The sequence below is a fragment of the Centroberyx affinis genome, unplaced genomic scaffold, assembly GCF_046629955.1.
Source record: "Centroberyx affinis isolate AG114_WGS23_722 - 3 ecotype Tasmania unplaced genomic scaffold, CSIRO-AGI_Caff_v1 ptg000018l_1, whole genome shotgun sequence".
In the NCBI taxonomy this organism is placed as follows: Eukaryota; Metazoa; Chordata; class Actinopteri; order Beryciformes; family Berycidae; genus Centroberyx; species Centroberyx affinis.
Window position 1 is genome coordinate 479,886 of NW_027278733.1, and position 15,637 is coordinate 495,522.

Sequence of the window (15,637 nt, forward strand, 5' to 3'; positions counted from 1 at the left end):
GCAAACATCCTCTCCTCCAAGTCTGAACAACTGCCCATAAACAGGCACTTACACACACACACTCAAGATGAAACACACACACACAAGGGGCTTAACAATTCATTTTCTGTGACTAAATTGGTTACTGAACAAAACAAGGCAGTAATTCAACACTCAAGCTCTAATTGTATGAATCTTGACGAACAAAAAGTATGAATTTTAATCAGCCTGCACTATCTGGTAGAGGTTGTAGATGCATCGGTGTTATTTGTACAAAGATTTTGTGTGGTGTAAAGTGATATAATACATCTAATAATGTGTCTGATATGAAAGATCATTCAGGTCGATGGTGAGTAAAATATCAGAAATGTGATATATGACAAGACGAATAACATAAAGAAGTTGGAATAGTGTGCAGAAATTCAATGTGGTCTCTCTATATGAATGTATTTATGTTAATATACATAAATACTGTATGTGGGCAACTTTTAACCTTTTATGTAAATATCAGAATAAATATCCCATATCATCTTCCTCTACTTTCTTTAATATGCTCTTCTGCTGAAGTAAATAAATCCTTAATAAATCCTAATCAGCTCTTATTTCCTTTCCAACCAATATTCTGTCATATATAATCATTATAGGATCACATGAATATTTTGTTAAATCTAATAGCATGCTGTGGGTCTGACCTTTGACCTCTGTAATGTTGGTGATCTAGGAATTGATTCATTGTAAGTTGCTCTGGATAAAAGTGTAAGTGCAAGACTGAGAATAGATATCTTACTACTATCCCCATCTCCATGTCTATGTTGTGTTTTTGTTTTGTTTTTTTCAACCATATGAATAGAAATGGTAAGAATAAACAGAGGTTTTAAGGTTGTCAGCTAAATGCCTTCAGTGTAAAATGCAATGGTTACTGTGGAAAACAATGGCGTAATTCAAAGCTCAAGCTCTAATTCAATGAATTTTGACTAATAAAAAGTATCTTAGAACTATACCCTACTATTGTACTATATGTGTAGATACACCAATGTTATTTGTGTGAAGAAACCGATATATACTCAGCATTAATTTGTTCTGAATAGTCTCAAGTGGAACTGTATATCACTAAAGCTGACACTAACATTGTACAATTTAGTTAAGCTGCTTCATGGTTAGCTACTGTGATCTCTTCCCAAAGGCATCAGTAGAGACAGTTTGAACAAAGGCAGCTACTGTATTTAGTTCAGCCTCACTGAGATAAATTCCTAAATGTGGAGAGGCAGTAAAGTGGAGGTTTTCTGAGATCTGGCCGTTTCATGAGGGAACCTTTGCTCCGCTGTCATCGGCCCTGCCAGCTGCAGGTCACATTGCTGCTTCATTACTGTTTGCCTGTGGCCCCGTGACCCTCCAGCCTTCATTTGCACCTCGGTGTGGACCAGTCCATCACTGGTCTGGGACCAGCGCTCTCTGGACCTGACAGATACATCACACCACTGACATCATGAGCGCACAGCCAGCCCACCGGTCTGAAGCATGAGCTGGCGATGGAGCTGACTCAACCGTAGAATTCATTTATATTATATATCTATTTTTATCTCTTTCTTTTTTCTCTCTCCCTGTGTGTCTTGATAATGCAAGTGCTGTTTTTGTAGTGTGTTTTAAACTAGTTTCTTTGCCTCCAAATTCTCTCATAGTTTTGATGTATGAAAACTGCTGGTCAATTTCCAATATTACTTGTATTTTTCAATATTACATACATATATATATATATATTATACTATGTTTATTTGAAAAGAAAGATACATATATACAGTATATATTGTAGATATATTTTCATGATTTAAAAACAAACCAGTATAATTATATATAATAAATATATATATTGCTGCTTCATTAGTATCTAAATATATAAAAAATATATATGTATTTATATATTTTTTATATTTATTTATACTGTATATACATATTTTCTTCCCCAAATAAAACTAGTAGTTTTCTTTGGAGAAATGATATTCTAACCAATGATGTAGTAATAATTATAAAGCTGAACATGGTAAACTATGCTTTCCAGTCGGTGATCATCAAAAGGCAAACAACCACCCAACTTTACAAACAAAAATCAGAAAAAAGCAGTAATTTATGCTTACTATGGTGTAAATTCATGCATTAAGATTTATGTCAGCCTAAAAAATGCAGACCTTAAATACTGAAGTTTGCAGCTGTTTTACTTGAGAATGTATAATGTGTAATTTGCTGTATTGTGGTTTTGCATTGTATAATATGTTGTAATATCTGCTTGTTGCTCTCTTGGCCAGAGGTCCATGCAAACGAGATAGACATCTCAATGGGACTCACCTGGTTAAATAAAGGAGAAATAAAATAAACAAATTGAATTAAAAGGTGGTAAACTCTATTCTGCAAATGGAAAGCTTGGAAGTTATCCTCCCTCCTATCCCTGCGGCAACAACAGCGATGTCAGTGAATATGTTGGATAGAGGCCTCAGCCATTTTAATTCAATCCCTGGTGTTACCAGAATTTTGGGTCCATATACCTTTGAATTTCATGACCTGGAGTGCTGGATGTGTTAGCCGTACGTCGCACCATAACGCAGATTGTAACAAAAGGGTGCCAGCGATGGAAAGAACTCAGATGGATTCCTTAAACTGGACATTTCTCCATCGACTTGTCATTTCAATTACATGTCAAAGAAGCCAGATTCACTTAGCGTAGGTGTGCTGACATTGTTATTTTAAGAAAGCTCATATTGCGGGGCCAAAAGTTGGATTGAGGTTTGGTACATAAGGGCAAAGTGAGAATTACACCTAGAGACCAGATCTAGGGGTTTCAAAATGGAACCCTATGAAATATGACTTTCAGGTGTCTGTTGCATAACTCTGTTTTATGCAAGATGGTTTCTTTAGCGATTTAACCAGTGACACTCCATGATACTCTGTCACTCATGTCTTACCCTTTGACCCCTCAGCCTATAAGGATTTAATTGTCAACGTACATGGTGTTTTACCCGTGAATTTGCATACTTTTTAACCTCCCCCAATGAAAAATTGTACGTGTTGAATCACATAAAGCTGAGAAATGGTTCATTTCTGAAGTTGAAATCAACAGCTATGGAGTGTGAATGAGACAAAGGATACAAAACAAAATTTGAGAAAAACAAAGAAAATTTTAATTTATTATTAAATGACATAAATAAAACTCACAATGAGTTCAAATACAAATAGATAGGTATGTACATGTGTTTTGCGAGGGTGTCTTCCTGCCTGACAGCCCTGCCAGGATTCAAAGGCACTTGTGTCGTTCAATCCGATCGTGGAAGGCACGCATTTGTATTGCAATCAAAAAAAGGCACATTTATATGGAAAACAATGAACATGGACGTTAATTTATTCTATATACACACATATACACATTCATATGTTAGCACAACCAATTCTTTCATCTTATATATTTTAGAATAATAACAAAATGTCCTAACAAATAAGTCAAATGTCATGATTGTTCACTTCAGTCTGGTTGTGTGGAGCCATACGGGTATAAACATGTAATAAATGTGTTATAAACGTGTAATAAACATGTATCTATGCAGGTTGGGGATTACTCAGAGCAAAGTATCTGTGGGAGATCTTACTGTTTAGGGACCAGTTTACCGTACAGCTATTCTAAGGTTTATTATGGCAATATAATATGGTTCATTGGAAAGGGGAGCAAGAGAGCCTCTGGATTGTCTTTCACGCTCTTTGCACATTGCAATCAACTTCCTTCAGTACAGCATACCCCATGTATGACACCAGCCTAACTTTACAGTTTACGCACTTTTGATTTAGAGAGTCTGGAATGGATAATCTAAGCTTGTTCACACACAAAAGCCAAAGGGGATCCTTGCAAGTCTTGTGGCATTTCCACGTCATCCCCAGGCTATCGATTCATGTGTCTTGTCGCTTTCCTGCTCCCAATGCCTCCAGGCTGCAGAGATGACTGTCGGGGCACAAGAGGAGGAGGAGGAGGAGAGGGAGGTTGAGAGGAAGCACAGCGCTCGGAAGCTGCTCAGTAGCTCTGAGCTACAGGCGCCCAGGATGCAGTCAGCCTGGCGATGGAGCTCTCGAACTGGGCTTCCCCGACGCCGACCTCGGTCAGGCTGGGATCGTACATGGAGGAGGGCGAGGAGACGGGCAGCGAGGAGGTCAGGCCCGTGTAGGAGGAGCCCCTCAGGAACTGGGAGGTCAAACCCCCGGCTATGGAGCCTGAGGCCGAGCCCGAGGGGGTGAGGGTGGTTCCAGCTACTGACCATAGGCTGGGGTACTGGCTGTAGACGAGAAAGACAAGAGAGGCGTCAGCACTTAGACATTATCCCACTTGATTGGTACATTGTAACATTGTGATATATTCAATGCGGTCCGCTAAAAACTGGGTGCGCAAAGATGGCGACCTCCTGGATCGACGTTTGGTCCTCCCAGCCCATCCCACAGTGCAATGCGTACCCAACAATGTCTCTGTCCACGCTGGCAAGAGAAGACGTTGACTTTTGGACACTTTGTGATGTGGGACATCCGGGTAGGGTATGAAAAAGTTCTGACATCAAACCAGGAGGCCACCATCTTTTACACTGGCTTGTAATATGCACAACCCCCCCTTTCCACTGGTGCTAGACTGATGCTAAACTACAAAATCCAAATTAGGTCCGCACAACGTTCTTTGCTCCGCCACCGGACGAAGACCCGCTTGCTTGAAACGTCGCTTGCCTCTATCAAGATGAAAGGAGCGAGAATGCTGCGCGGACTTACTTTGAATTTCGTTAAAATGTTCCTAACTGTAGATTAGACCCTTGCTTTTGAGGCTCACCTGGAGTTGGATGTGGAGTTGGTGGTGTGGGACAGAGTGCCCATGCCTGTCGAGTTGGGGATCTGAAGAGCGGACCAGCTGTCATGAGTAGGCAGGCTGCCCGAAGTGTTGTCCATGTAGTTGTCTGAGAATAAGAACATACAGAGCGATCGTTAATGACCATTCTCCCAATGAATTGCTTTAGGGGATCTTGAACACAATGACCCTTGATGTGTATAAGGTAGGAGTAGGTCTTTACTTGTGCTGGAGCTGCGGTGGGGGTAGTGGCTGGGGTACGGGGCCGCTCTGTGGCTTCTCAGGCTGGAGTATCGCTCGCAGTAGGAGCCGGAGGAATGACCTGCAGTCCCGCTGAACTGAGGAGGGCTGCTGCTGGGGCAGATGGGACTCTGGCCTGGGAGGAACCAACCTCCAACTGTGGAAACATACGAATACAAATTAGGAATTGTTGAATTGTTCTCTATATGGTGGTACATAAAGCTTTTTTGTTTTTGAATTTGTTTTGTTCTTCATGCATGCTTGAAGGCCTAAAACACATTCTTTCTTTTCCACTAAACAACAAATGTCCCCATGCACCCAAACCCAATAGAGGCGCTCTCAATCTTCTATGGAGCGCTTTTTTTGAATGCTTAACATTTGAAAAGACGCATCCAGGCTGCTATCAAGTCGTTCAGAAAGGTAACACAGTACTCACGTTGAGAGTAGCCAGACTGCTGACTGTCTGCACTGTGGTCAGGGACATCTTTATGGTCGCTCCTGCAAGTAGAAACAATTAACATTAGATGATTTAGCCCTTGAAATGCAGTAACTTGGTAACTCTTAACATATGAAGAGTATCAATAGTTTGAGATTTAGCCACGTACCTTTCTTTGGCATCCAGGAACGCTTTAGCGAAGGGATTGTGCTTAATCTTCAGAGCAGTGATCTGTGAGAGAGGAAGATATGACAGTTGTTAGCATTGATCAACCATTAATGTAACGTTGGTGTTATTAGGGCTTTGTGTGGAGGATATGCTGTATGTGGCACAACTGACCTCTTCATTCTGGTAGGCTGTGACAGCAATGAACTGTGTCTCGGGGAAGGATTGGCTGCTGATCATTTTCTGGATCCCTCCCACCTTCACGATGTGTATCCTTGGCTCGTATTTGTGCAAGGAGTTCAGCATGATCTATAGAGAATTGACATATTAAATAGAATATTAATTCATCAAATTGTAATAACATTCCAAAAACAATAGAATACATGTTTTTATTAAGTAGATGGAAATATGTCCATGGATGGTGCCACATTTTGAGCAAAATATCCATTTTGACAAGTCATTAAATCCAGTATTAATTATTATCTCCTTAAAACAAGTGAAAATATCTGCCAATGGTGTTAACTTGTTTCCAATGCAATGCAATCCAAGTATTCTCTTGAATCAAGTGTCAACTGTCTGATTCTGCCTTATTTCAAGATGTTGCCAATTGTTTCTATAAAATTCATGAAATATTGTGGTTGAAACTGCATTGGAAACAAGTGGAAATTTCTCACACCACTGGCGCATATTTAATGTATAAAGAAAAATAAAGATTTTAAGACTGAATATAAAAGTGACTTGTTCAGATGGATATTTCTTTGCAGTCCAAATTCCAATAAATAATCTGAAAGAATATATCAACTGTCAGCAAAGATATTTTCACGTTGCCATGATTACTGATATTCTCCCGCAGATGAATCGCGCTTATTTAAATTGCAAACGAGAAGTGCGACCGGCTCCTCACCTGTCCGCCCCCGTTGAGTTTATTGGAGAGTTTGACTTTGCTGAAGGAAACGGGCGCTTTCATCCAGTGCGCTCCGAAGTTGGGGGAGTCCGGGTGGATGTAGACGCAGCTGGGGCTCTGGGGCTCCGGCTTGCCTCCGGGAACCCACTCCCCGTTCACGTATTTCCACCGGTTGTTGTCCGCCGCCACGAAATCCAGCAGCACCGAGTACATGGCGTTTGGGTCCAACCCGGTGACACTGGCCCTCAGCACTGGAAACATCCTCCTGGAGACGGAAAGAACAGACGAATTAGAAGGTTTTGTTGATCTGTTGGTGCTGCGCTTTCCCAATTTGTGCGGATTTTTAAACACTGAAGAACATTATTCTCATTTATTTAGTCATTGTAAACCCCATTAAAGGCCTTAAAAGTCTACCCTTTTGACACTGGGAGCCAGTCAGGTATCCCCTTAAAACTTGCTTTGCAATTTTTTAAGTTTAGAACATTTTAAGAAACCAATGCACAACCCCAGACTGTGTCTTTAGATAAAAAGCAGTGCGTAAAAAGTGCGTAAGTGGCAGCAGGCCTGTGCGCAAAGGACACCGCCGCGGCCTCCAGTACTGTTATCAACACCTACCTTCCAGTTTTGGTGACAATCATCTCGTTGGTCAACTCTTTGAACTTGGTCCATAGCTCTGCGTCCTCCAGTGCCAGTTTAATATCCCTCTCGGACGCGTCTCCCTTCTCGCTGCCCTTCTGGAACTCGCTCTCCACGGCGCTGAGCAGATGCTCCAGGCGCTGGTCGGGGTTGGAAGAACTCATATTTCCGAGCAGGGTAGCGATCCAGATCCCTTCCAAAAGACGCTTGTGTGCTGGTTTCACTGACAGCGAGATAAGGCCCAAGTGATACCGGCTTCCAAACCCCGAGGCCTTATCATTTAAGGGCCCCCAGGGACCTCATGGGGCTAAGGGGGCGGGGTTTGTGCGCATAATCCACGCCCCCTTCGACCGGGTCTCCAAACCCCGCCCCCCATACCAGGCTGGACTTCTCTCTCTACAAGTTTAACAGATCCTCCAAAAGTTTCTCAGCTTTTGCTAAGACTCCTCTGGTCTTATAGGTTGGAATTTGGTTGCTTAAACATGAACGGTTCACAACAAATTCTTTCAAAAGTCCTTGGCAAGTTTTCTCCCAGATTAATACATTCCAGAAAATCCGGAAAACATCAAAGGATGCTGTTAGGATAAAGTGTGGAGTTTACAGAAGTTATCTGATAGGGCAAATTTATTACGGCCTATGGCTCCAGAAAAGCAGCCCATGCCTTTTACATTGGAAGCGGTGCGTTGAAACAAAAGAAGGGAAGAGAGGGGAGAGAGGAGCGCCTTTGAACTCAGTTGTATATTTGCAAATAATGCTAATCTTTTGTTGTCTCAAATCCACATGGGAGAGGCCTTGTGTTGACTGGGGACAGGGCCATTAGGAAGGGAAGTGTGGACGGCCCACGAGCGATGCCTGGGTTTGTGTACTGGGCCTGCGTGACTCCACTGCCAAACACCCATATTAAATATTTCAGCCGGGCACTCTGCATATTTCTACCATTAAAATAGAGGCATCGATTCACTAAACTCCATACGGCAAAGTCCCTGCATCTAGTCTCATTTACCACCGAACTTCCAACCCTGCTTCCATTTATAGCCTCAATTTCTGGGGAGAAAGTGGAGCAAGGACCGGTGGCTGACACTATGCTATTATTTGGTCAGTGTGATAAATTATTAGAGCACCAAACTATCAGCTTAGAGGGGACATTGGTCCTGAATTCCTCTTTGATGGGATTTTTTTTCGCTTCCAAATACATTTCTGTCCATTTTTCCTTGGTGTTTGCTGTTCATTATAATAATAAAAAACGACAAGATCAGATGTGGACTCTTGGGATGACACTTAGGATAAGATATGGCAAATAAACACCACACATAGGCCTCCATATTGAGGTGATTGTTGACTGTCGGAGGGTAAAGCCCATATAAAACCAACTTCTCTACCATCAGATCCTCCCATGCTTTACAGTATTCAGCGGTTAAATTGCCCCATTGATCCCGGGGGGAAAGCTTGTTTTTTTTTTTTATGTTTTTAGATCTGAGCCCTCTGTGTGTTTTTTTTTTTTTTTTTTCCCGTCGCCTCTTATTCCAGCGTCTGTGATGTACTTGGAATTGAGTGAGGGCTTTGGAGCGCGACTCCACTTTACTACACCACTTCCTCCACTTCTACAGAGGCCATAAATGTAAAGGGGTTCTCTCACACCTTTCCATCCCGTATCATTCAGCGGCCTCTTCCTTTTCCCCCTTGTGTTTTTTTTTTTTATTTTGGAGCCTGAGAGAGAAGGAGAGCGAGAGAGAGAGAGAGAGTGTTAAACTGGCTACATACAGGACAGGACAGGACAGGACAGGACGTACCCCCCTCTGAATAACCTCCCCCCTTAGAGATAGACAGACTCACACACACACACACACACACACACACACACATACAGAAAGCTGGATCATACTTCCAAGCTAAGATTTAATACAGTAATCGTGTCTCTGGCTGAATCAAAACAGTTTCTCGGCTGGAACTCGGTTGTGTGTGTGTGTGTGTGTGTGTGTGTGTGTGTGTGGCTGCGGTTGCCAGGTTCTTGTGTGAACCGATTAAAGCACAAAACAGCACACAATGTCTTCAGCTAGTTTGACTTGCGGATGAAGTTAATACCGGGAGAAGAGGCGGAGCAGATCGGGCCCACACTGTGAGCGAACGTCTGCTCCGAAATATGAAGTTTGCTTGAAAAATCCACCGGAGGTTTCCCACTGTTTTCAGACACACACTCACACACACACACACACACACACGCCGCAGCCCGGTGAGGTGAGGGTTAACCGATGCAGTCCTCCTCTGGCATCGGCACACACTCACCTAGGTGAGAAATATTGCAGAGGTCTGGTGCTTCACAAAGGGACAGTTATAACGATGCATATTTTCCAGAGGACTGCGCTGGCCTAAATAAGTAAACACAGCGAGGCGGATGAGTCAGCCCTGGGAAGAAAAAACAGTCACACACACACAGAAACACACACACACAAAGGCCTTGACAATTCATTTGTTTGTGACTTATGACCTGAGTTGGTTACCGGACAAAACAGAGTAGTAATTCATCACTCAAGCTCTGATTTTATGAATCTTGACGAGCAAAAAGTATGAATTTTAATCAGCCTGCACTATCTGGGAGAGGTTGTAGATGAATCAGTGTTATCTGGTATGGTATAAAGTGATATAATACGTCTAATAATGTGTCTGATATGAAAGATAATTCAGGTCGATGGTGGAGCAGATATCAGAAATGTGATATATGAGAAATGCAAATGTTGGAATAGTGTGCAGAAGCTAAATATGGTCTATATATGGATATTACTGTATATTTACATATGGTATATATATGTGAGTGACTTTTAATCTTTTCCCTTGAGGTAAAAATAAACCCTCAGCTCTTATTCCTAACACTATTCTGTCATATATGATCATTATAGTTGCATCTAATATGAAGGTGTTATGGCTCTGACCTTTGACCTCTGTAATGTTGGTGATGTAGGAATTGAAGCATGTTTGTTGTAATTTGCTCTGGATAAAAGCATCATCCAAAAGAGTAAAAATGTAACTGCAAGTGCAAGACAGACCACAGACTCCTCATCTGCATGTCCTTCATGCTGTCAGTGTCTCTGTCTGTGTCCACCCATGTGAATAGGGACGGACAGAATAAGCAGTCAGTCCCTGTACTGTATTTTAATGTCACTTTATGGCTGTAACTGCGGCTCTGTGTGCGTGTAGAGGTGTTGCATAGGAAGACAAGTGAAACAGCCACCAGTCACCACTTCCCCGCATCCCATAGTAACCCTACCAGTAAAGACAACCCCCTCCCCACACACACACACACACACACACACACACTCTCAGCCCCAGCCCCTCGCTCTGATGTGGATTGAGCCCTGAGCTTCGTCTGTCACTTTTGCGTTTCCACTTCAAGTTCAGGAAATCTAAACTTTCCTCTTCTAATCACCCGTCCCTTTGAAAGGGATAAAAAGAATTAGTGGGGACAGTAATTGCCCCCCGGCCCCCCCGCCGTCCCGTCCCCCGCCCTCATCTAGGTGCCCTACAGTGGACCTTGGGACCTTTGGCATGCTAATGATAGGAGGCTCGGCTTTGACACTCGGGACTGATCAACCTAATCCTGGAGAGGGAGGACTACTGAGGCAGGACAGTTTGCTACATCGGAATCAATATGTTTTATTGGAGATTGTATTATCTGAAGCAGGGCCTTATCTGGATAAATAAAGGTTATAAAGGAATTTTTTAAATGGCAGGATTGCAAGACCAACTTCAAAACCCTTAAAACGGATGAAATAAATAAATAAAAATATGAAATTTAAGACTACAAGAATAATAAATAGGAGCCAATTTGACTCGAATGAAAATGGCTTCATCAAAAGATCTACACAGGTCAGATTAAGTGGTGCTGTCAATATCAGGCCTGTATATGAACTAATATTCTCATCTTTATGGTGCTTTATGTTGCCTATTACAATCCCTCTATATGTCTGTAACCCTCTTGGCTTCCCCTCTGTCTAAATAAAGAGAAAGTAGACAAGTAGGGGGGATTTAGGATACGTTAGATTAGATTAGACCAGATTAGAATAGATTAGATGAAACTTTACTGATCCCCAGGGGCAAAATAGGGTTTTTGCAGCAGGATATAGATAAGAATAGATATCCATATACAGCAGATTTAAGATATTACAAGTATTGCAAGAATATAGAATAATATGACTGTGTGCTCTCTTTTAAAATAACAGACACCTACTATTTCTTGATGGAAATGCAGAGTGGATTTGACGATGATCTGTTTGGCGACTGTCGTAATCAGTTTGTGCTGAAATCAGACTGACTTGCTATTATGGGATGGATGACTGTGATCCCAGGTTGTCCCTTATCTTTCTCTGAAGGCGTCAGCAGCAGCAGGTCAGGTAGCCAGAGTGACACCCAGCTGATTTACAACGTGTTTTAACTCAAAAGCCCAACACCTGGTGGAAATATTCCCTTTTTCAGAAACATTTTGACCCATATTATGAGTAATATGAAGGGCTTCTATTTCAAAACAATATATATATCCATTTTGGGGGGAACACCCTGATCATTGATTTACATTCAAGAAAACACAAATAATCCTAAAATCAGATAAAAGCGTTCGATTACTAATGACTTCAGTAATATTCTATCATTATTCAATAGTTTTTGTATGATAAATGATATCTCATTTAGGAAAGGCACTCCATTTATATTGATACTTCATTCAAATAGATAAAAACAGCTTGACAGCCAATGCCAGCAATATATTTCACTGCAGGTTTTCCTCAATTTGATTTGCTTTTTATTGTCCTCTCCGCTGGTTCTCAATAATGCAATATGATATCTGTCTTATCCCAGGTTGTATTTACAGACATATCTATGCTGAAACTGCTCAGCGCTGCTCATACACTTTGGTTTATGCAGATTATCATCAATACTATATTAGATACAGACATACAAAAAAAAAACATTTTCATTTATTCATGATTTTCTAGTCCAGTGGAACAGCAGCTGATGTCCTGAGCCTGCACAGATTGTCTTCTTTGCAGGTTTGTTTTTGCCCATTTCCTATTTTTTTCTTTTTTTTTTTTCTTTCCACTCAGATCGGTGTTGCCTGATGTAAATATGAGCAGCTGAGGTCAGCAGACACTAGTGTGTGAGAAAACACAGTTAAATCTCCTCGCTCCCGCCCCCAGCTGTGTGCACACGCTCACACACACACACACACACACACACGCACACACACACACACACACTAACAGCAGACCCTGTGGAGTGAGGATCACACTTGGGTTTACCTCATATTTTGACATGAAGAAGGATGGACTTTCGGCTGTGCTGGGACGCTGCGAAAGACACTAGCAAATATGAACAGATATCAATCATTAATTTGGGCTTGCTGGTCTCTTTTTGTAACCTGGTGGGTGAGTTAGTGGGAGGGTCGAATGGGCAAGTGGGGGGGGGGGGGGATCAAAAGGAGCGAGGGCGGCTTTCCACTGACAAACAGTAAGTGTTAAAAACCAGGGGGATTAATGATAGCTGCAGCCAGGAACATTATTTACCCAGAGTCGGGCGACGTGTGACTTCAGACTCTTCCTCCTCCATCACTTCCCCTCTCTATAAATGCACAATTAAAATGAGATGCAGCTCGGCGTCGCCTCCTCACGCATGCCCAAACGAGCCGTTAGGGTTTTCTCGTTCATCACCTGGCCGATGACGCCCTCGTAATAACTAATAATAGTGTTTTTATGCCTCTGGGGGCGACCCGGTGAGGGAAATTCAGCGTTCACGGTAAAAAAAAAAAAACACGCTTTAAAACACAAAAATGGAGAGAAAAACAAAGAATAGAGACACTCAATTGGGAGTTTAGGTGCTGAAGGTGCTGGAAGGTTAATGAATTTTGGAAACAAGTCTGATTGCTTCGTACTTATACAGCAGTTTCCCCAGGATTTGTATTCTTGTGAGGGTGGAAAAGCCTCTGAAAACAACATTTAGACCATCATGGGACGCTAAAACTCTCCACTGAAACCCAGGATAATGAAATTCTTTTAGGGTTAGCGGTGACCCACCCCACTGATCCAATAGTAGGGGAAACTCTGATCTCAGTTCTGCCGCAGGCTTCCTCTCCCTCTCCTGCTGTTGCTCATGTCTGCTGTATTCAGGCTTTGCTTTCATATTGGACCTCTCTCTCTCTCTCTCCCTCTCTCTCTCTCTCTCTCGCTCTCATGTGTGTTGGCCCTGGCCCTTTCCTGCCGCTACTGTAAGGAAGTATCGTTGCCTCTGAGCCTCGGCAGGCAGCTTTGCTGCTAATGGGGGGGGGGGGGCTGGAGATGCAGCCCAGCGTCTGGCCTGGAGAGTCCTGGAGGGGCCCAGGCAGGAGTAGAGATGGGGGAGTGCACCGTAAACTTGCGTGGAGGGGGGGGGGGTAAACAAAGGGGGCCGGGCTGCTTTTTTTTTTTTTTTACTGCCTTCCCACGCCAGGCACCAGCAGCTCGACTGAAAAAAAAAGAAAAAAAAAAGTGTTACCTGGAATATGCTGCAGCAGCAGACAGCCAATCTGAAGGCAGGCACAGCGGCCCAGGTGTACAAACAGCAAACAGTGGGGCCAGATCAAAGGATCTCATTAAAAGACAATAGATACAGACCCCCCACCCCCCACCCCCTCCCACCTAATCCAGGGCTTTTACCACAGCAGAGAGCCCCCCCCGCCCCCCTCAGCTCCACTTCAACCCCCCAAGTACCGGTAGACTGCCCCCTTCTGTCCACGCTCTCCCCAAGTTGTGTTGAGCAGGGAGGGGGTTAAAACGCCCCAGATGTGGGTTTCCATTCCCCTTTATGGAAAAGAAGAAAAAAAAGGCAGGAGAATATCTGTATGAACTATAAAAAAATGAAATGACACCCCCGACGAAAACGTAAATAAAAGTCACAGCAAATGTAAAGGAGGAGAGTGCGACTATTTCTTCTTCTGTGGTTTATCGTTGCTCATAGCCTGCACCTGCACTTTGATATTAGAAGTTCTCACCTCGTCCTCGGTGATTTTAAAGCGTTGACGTTTCACATTTTCAATGATGTTTCAGTGTTGTAGCTTTTGATAATGCATGTTCTTGTATGTTGCTGGGAACTGTATTCTGTATTTCCTTTTGCCTTTTTTTGTTTATCCATTTTCTGAATGATTTTGTCCTCCAGTCTCTTGTCATAAAGATTTCTCTATCTGATTGAGACTGATTAAATAAAGGATAAAATAACCTGACAGTAGAGCTTTGGCCTGTCTATCTTATTAGTAGAATGATGTAGTATATGATGTATAGTATGTATATGATGTAGTAAAATATGTATATGTATGTATATTACCTAGTATAAGGTGTATATATTTGTATATGTATGATATAGTATGGCATATGAAATGTATATGATGGTATTTAAAGCCCTTTGAGACTTGACTGTGATAAAGGGCTATAGAAATAAACTAGACTAGATTAGAATATTTATCTTATATGGAATATGTTATCCCTTGAGTATCACTCTCAGATGTCAGGGTAGGGAACAGATAGATATGCAGTTGATGGTAATGATACATAAGGTTTTTCCCTTTGCCATATAGATAATGTTATCATAAGAATTTCCTTCTGTCCAGTCAGTGATCAGCATAAGGCAAACAACCTCTAATATGAAAAGAAATCAAAACATGAATTTCTGCTTTTTCCATATCCTCCTATACATCAGTTTGAGGCTACTTACTATGACATAAACTATGACATTGTCTCTGAAAGATTCATTTCAGCCTAAAAAGATCCATAAACTCTATTCCACATATAAAAACATGGGCAATAGCGTCAGAACCACTGGGAGAACGTCTTGGACAACTTGCACAAGTGGCTCAGCCTTAGTCAGAAGATGTGAAACGTCATCACTCATCCCTGCAAAAAGGAGAAAAAAAAAAAAAAAAACAGTTTTAAAAGCTGCAGCCCTGGAGGCCCGTTAGATGTGAGCGGCCTGGGAAAAAGGCCTATCTGGACGCAGCAGACAGCAGCAGCCTCCAGCTTTGATGGGGAAGCCTCTTTGTAGTTGGCGTGGAGATGGCTTGTTAGTCAGTAAAAGTGAGGGCTAAATGGCTCCCTAACAGGAAGCAGTTTACACGGTGACGCTCAACCTGCCTGTGGCCCTCTATTGTCCCGGGCCCCATGTCCCACTTCATTACCATTTCCATAAGAAAGGAACAGTAATTGCCCCTTTTCTTCTGTTGCCCCTTCATCTTGGAGCGTCTCTCCTCTTTTTTTTTTACCCCCCCTTCCTTCTCCTCTCTCTCTCTATCTGATGGCTCTATACTGCAAACTGGCCGCTCTTTCATGGACGGGAAATTCCCATACTTCCATATACTAATATTTGATATTTCTATGTTGATTTTTTTAAGGTGTACAAATCATACCATAAG

At 42.3% G+C, this 15,637-nt stretch overlaps 1 protein-coding gene across 1 annotated transcript; it reads right to left on the bottom strand.

Annotated features, from left to right (window-relative positions):
• Positions 1–4,027: 4,027 nt before the first annotated feature.
• tbxta (T-box transcription factor Ta) lies at positions 4,028–7,382 on the bottom strand. Its single transcript, XM_071537469.1, has 8 exons — positions 7,198–7,382; positions 6,583–6,847; positions 5,853–5,987; positions 5,683–5,744; positions 5,514–5,575; positions 5,061–5,234; positions 4,823–4,946; positions 4,028–4,286 (listed from the first exon to the last, which is right to left on the bottom strand). The coding sequence occupies exons 1-8, from the start codon at positions 7,380–7,382 to the stop codon at positions 4,028–4,030; spliced, it is 1,266 nt and encodes a 421-aa protein (XP_071393570.1).
• Positions 7,383–15,637: the final 8,255 nt, after the last annotated feature.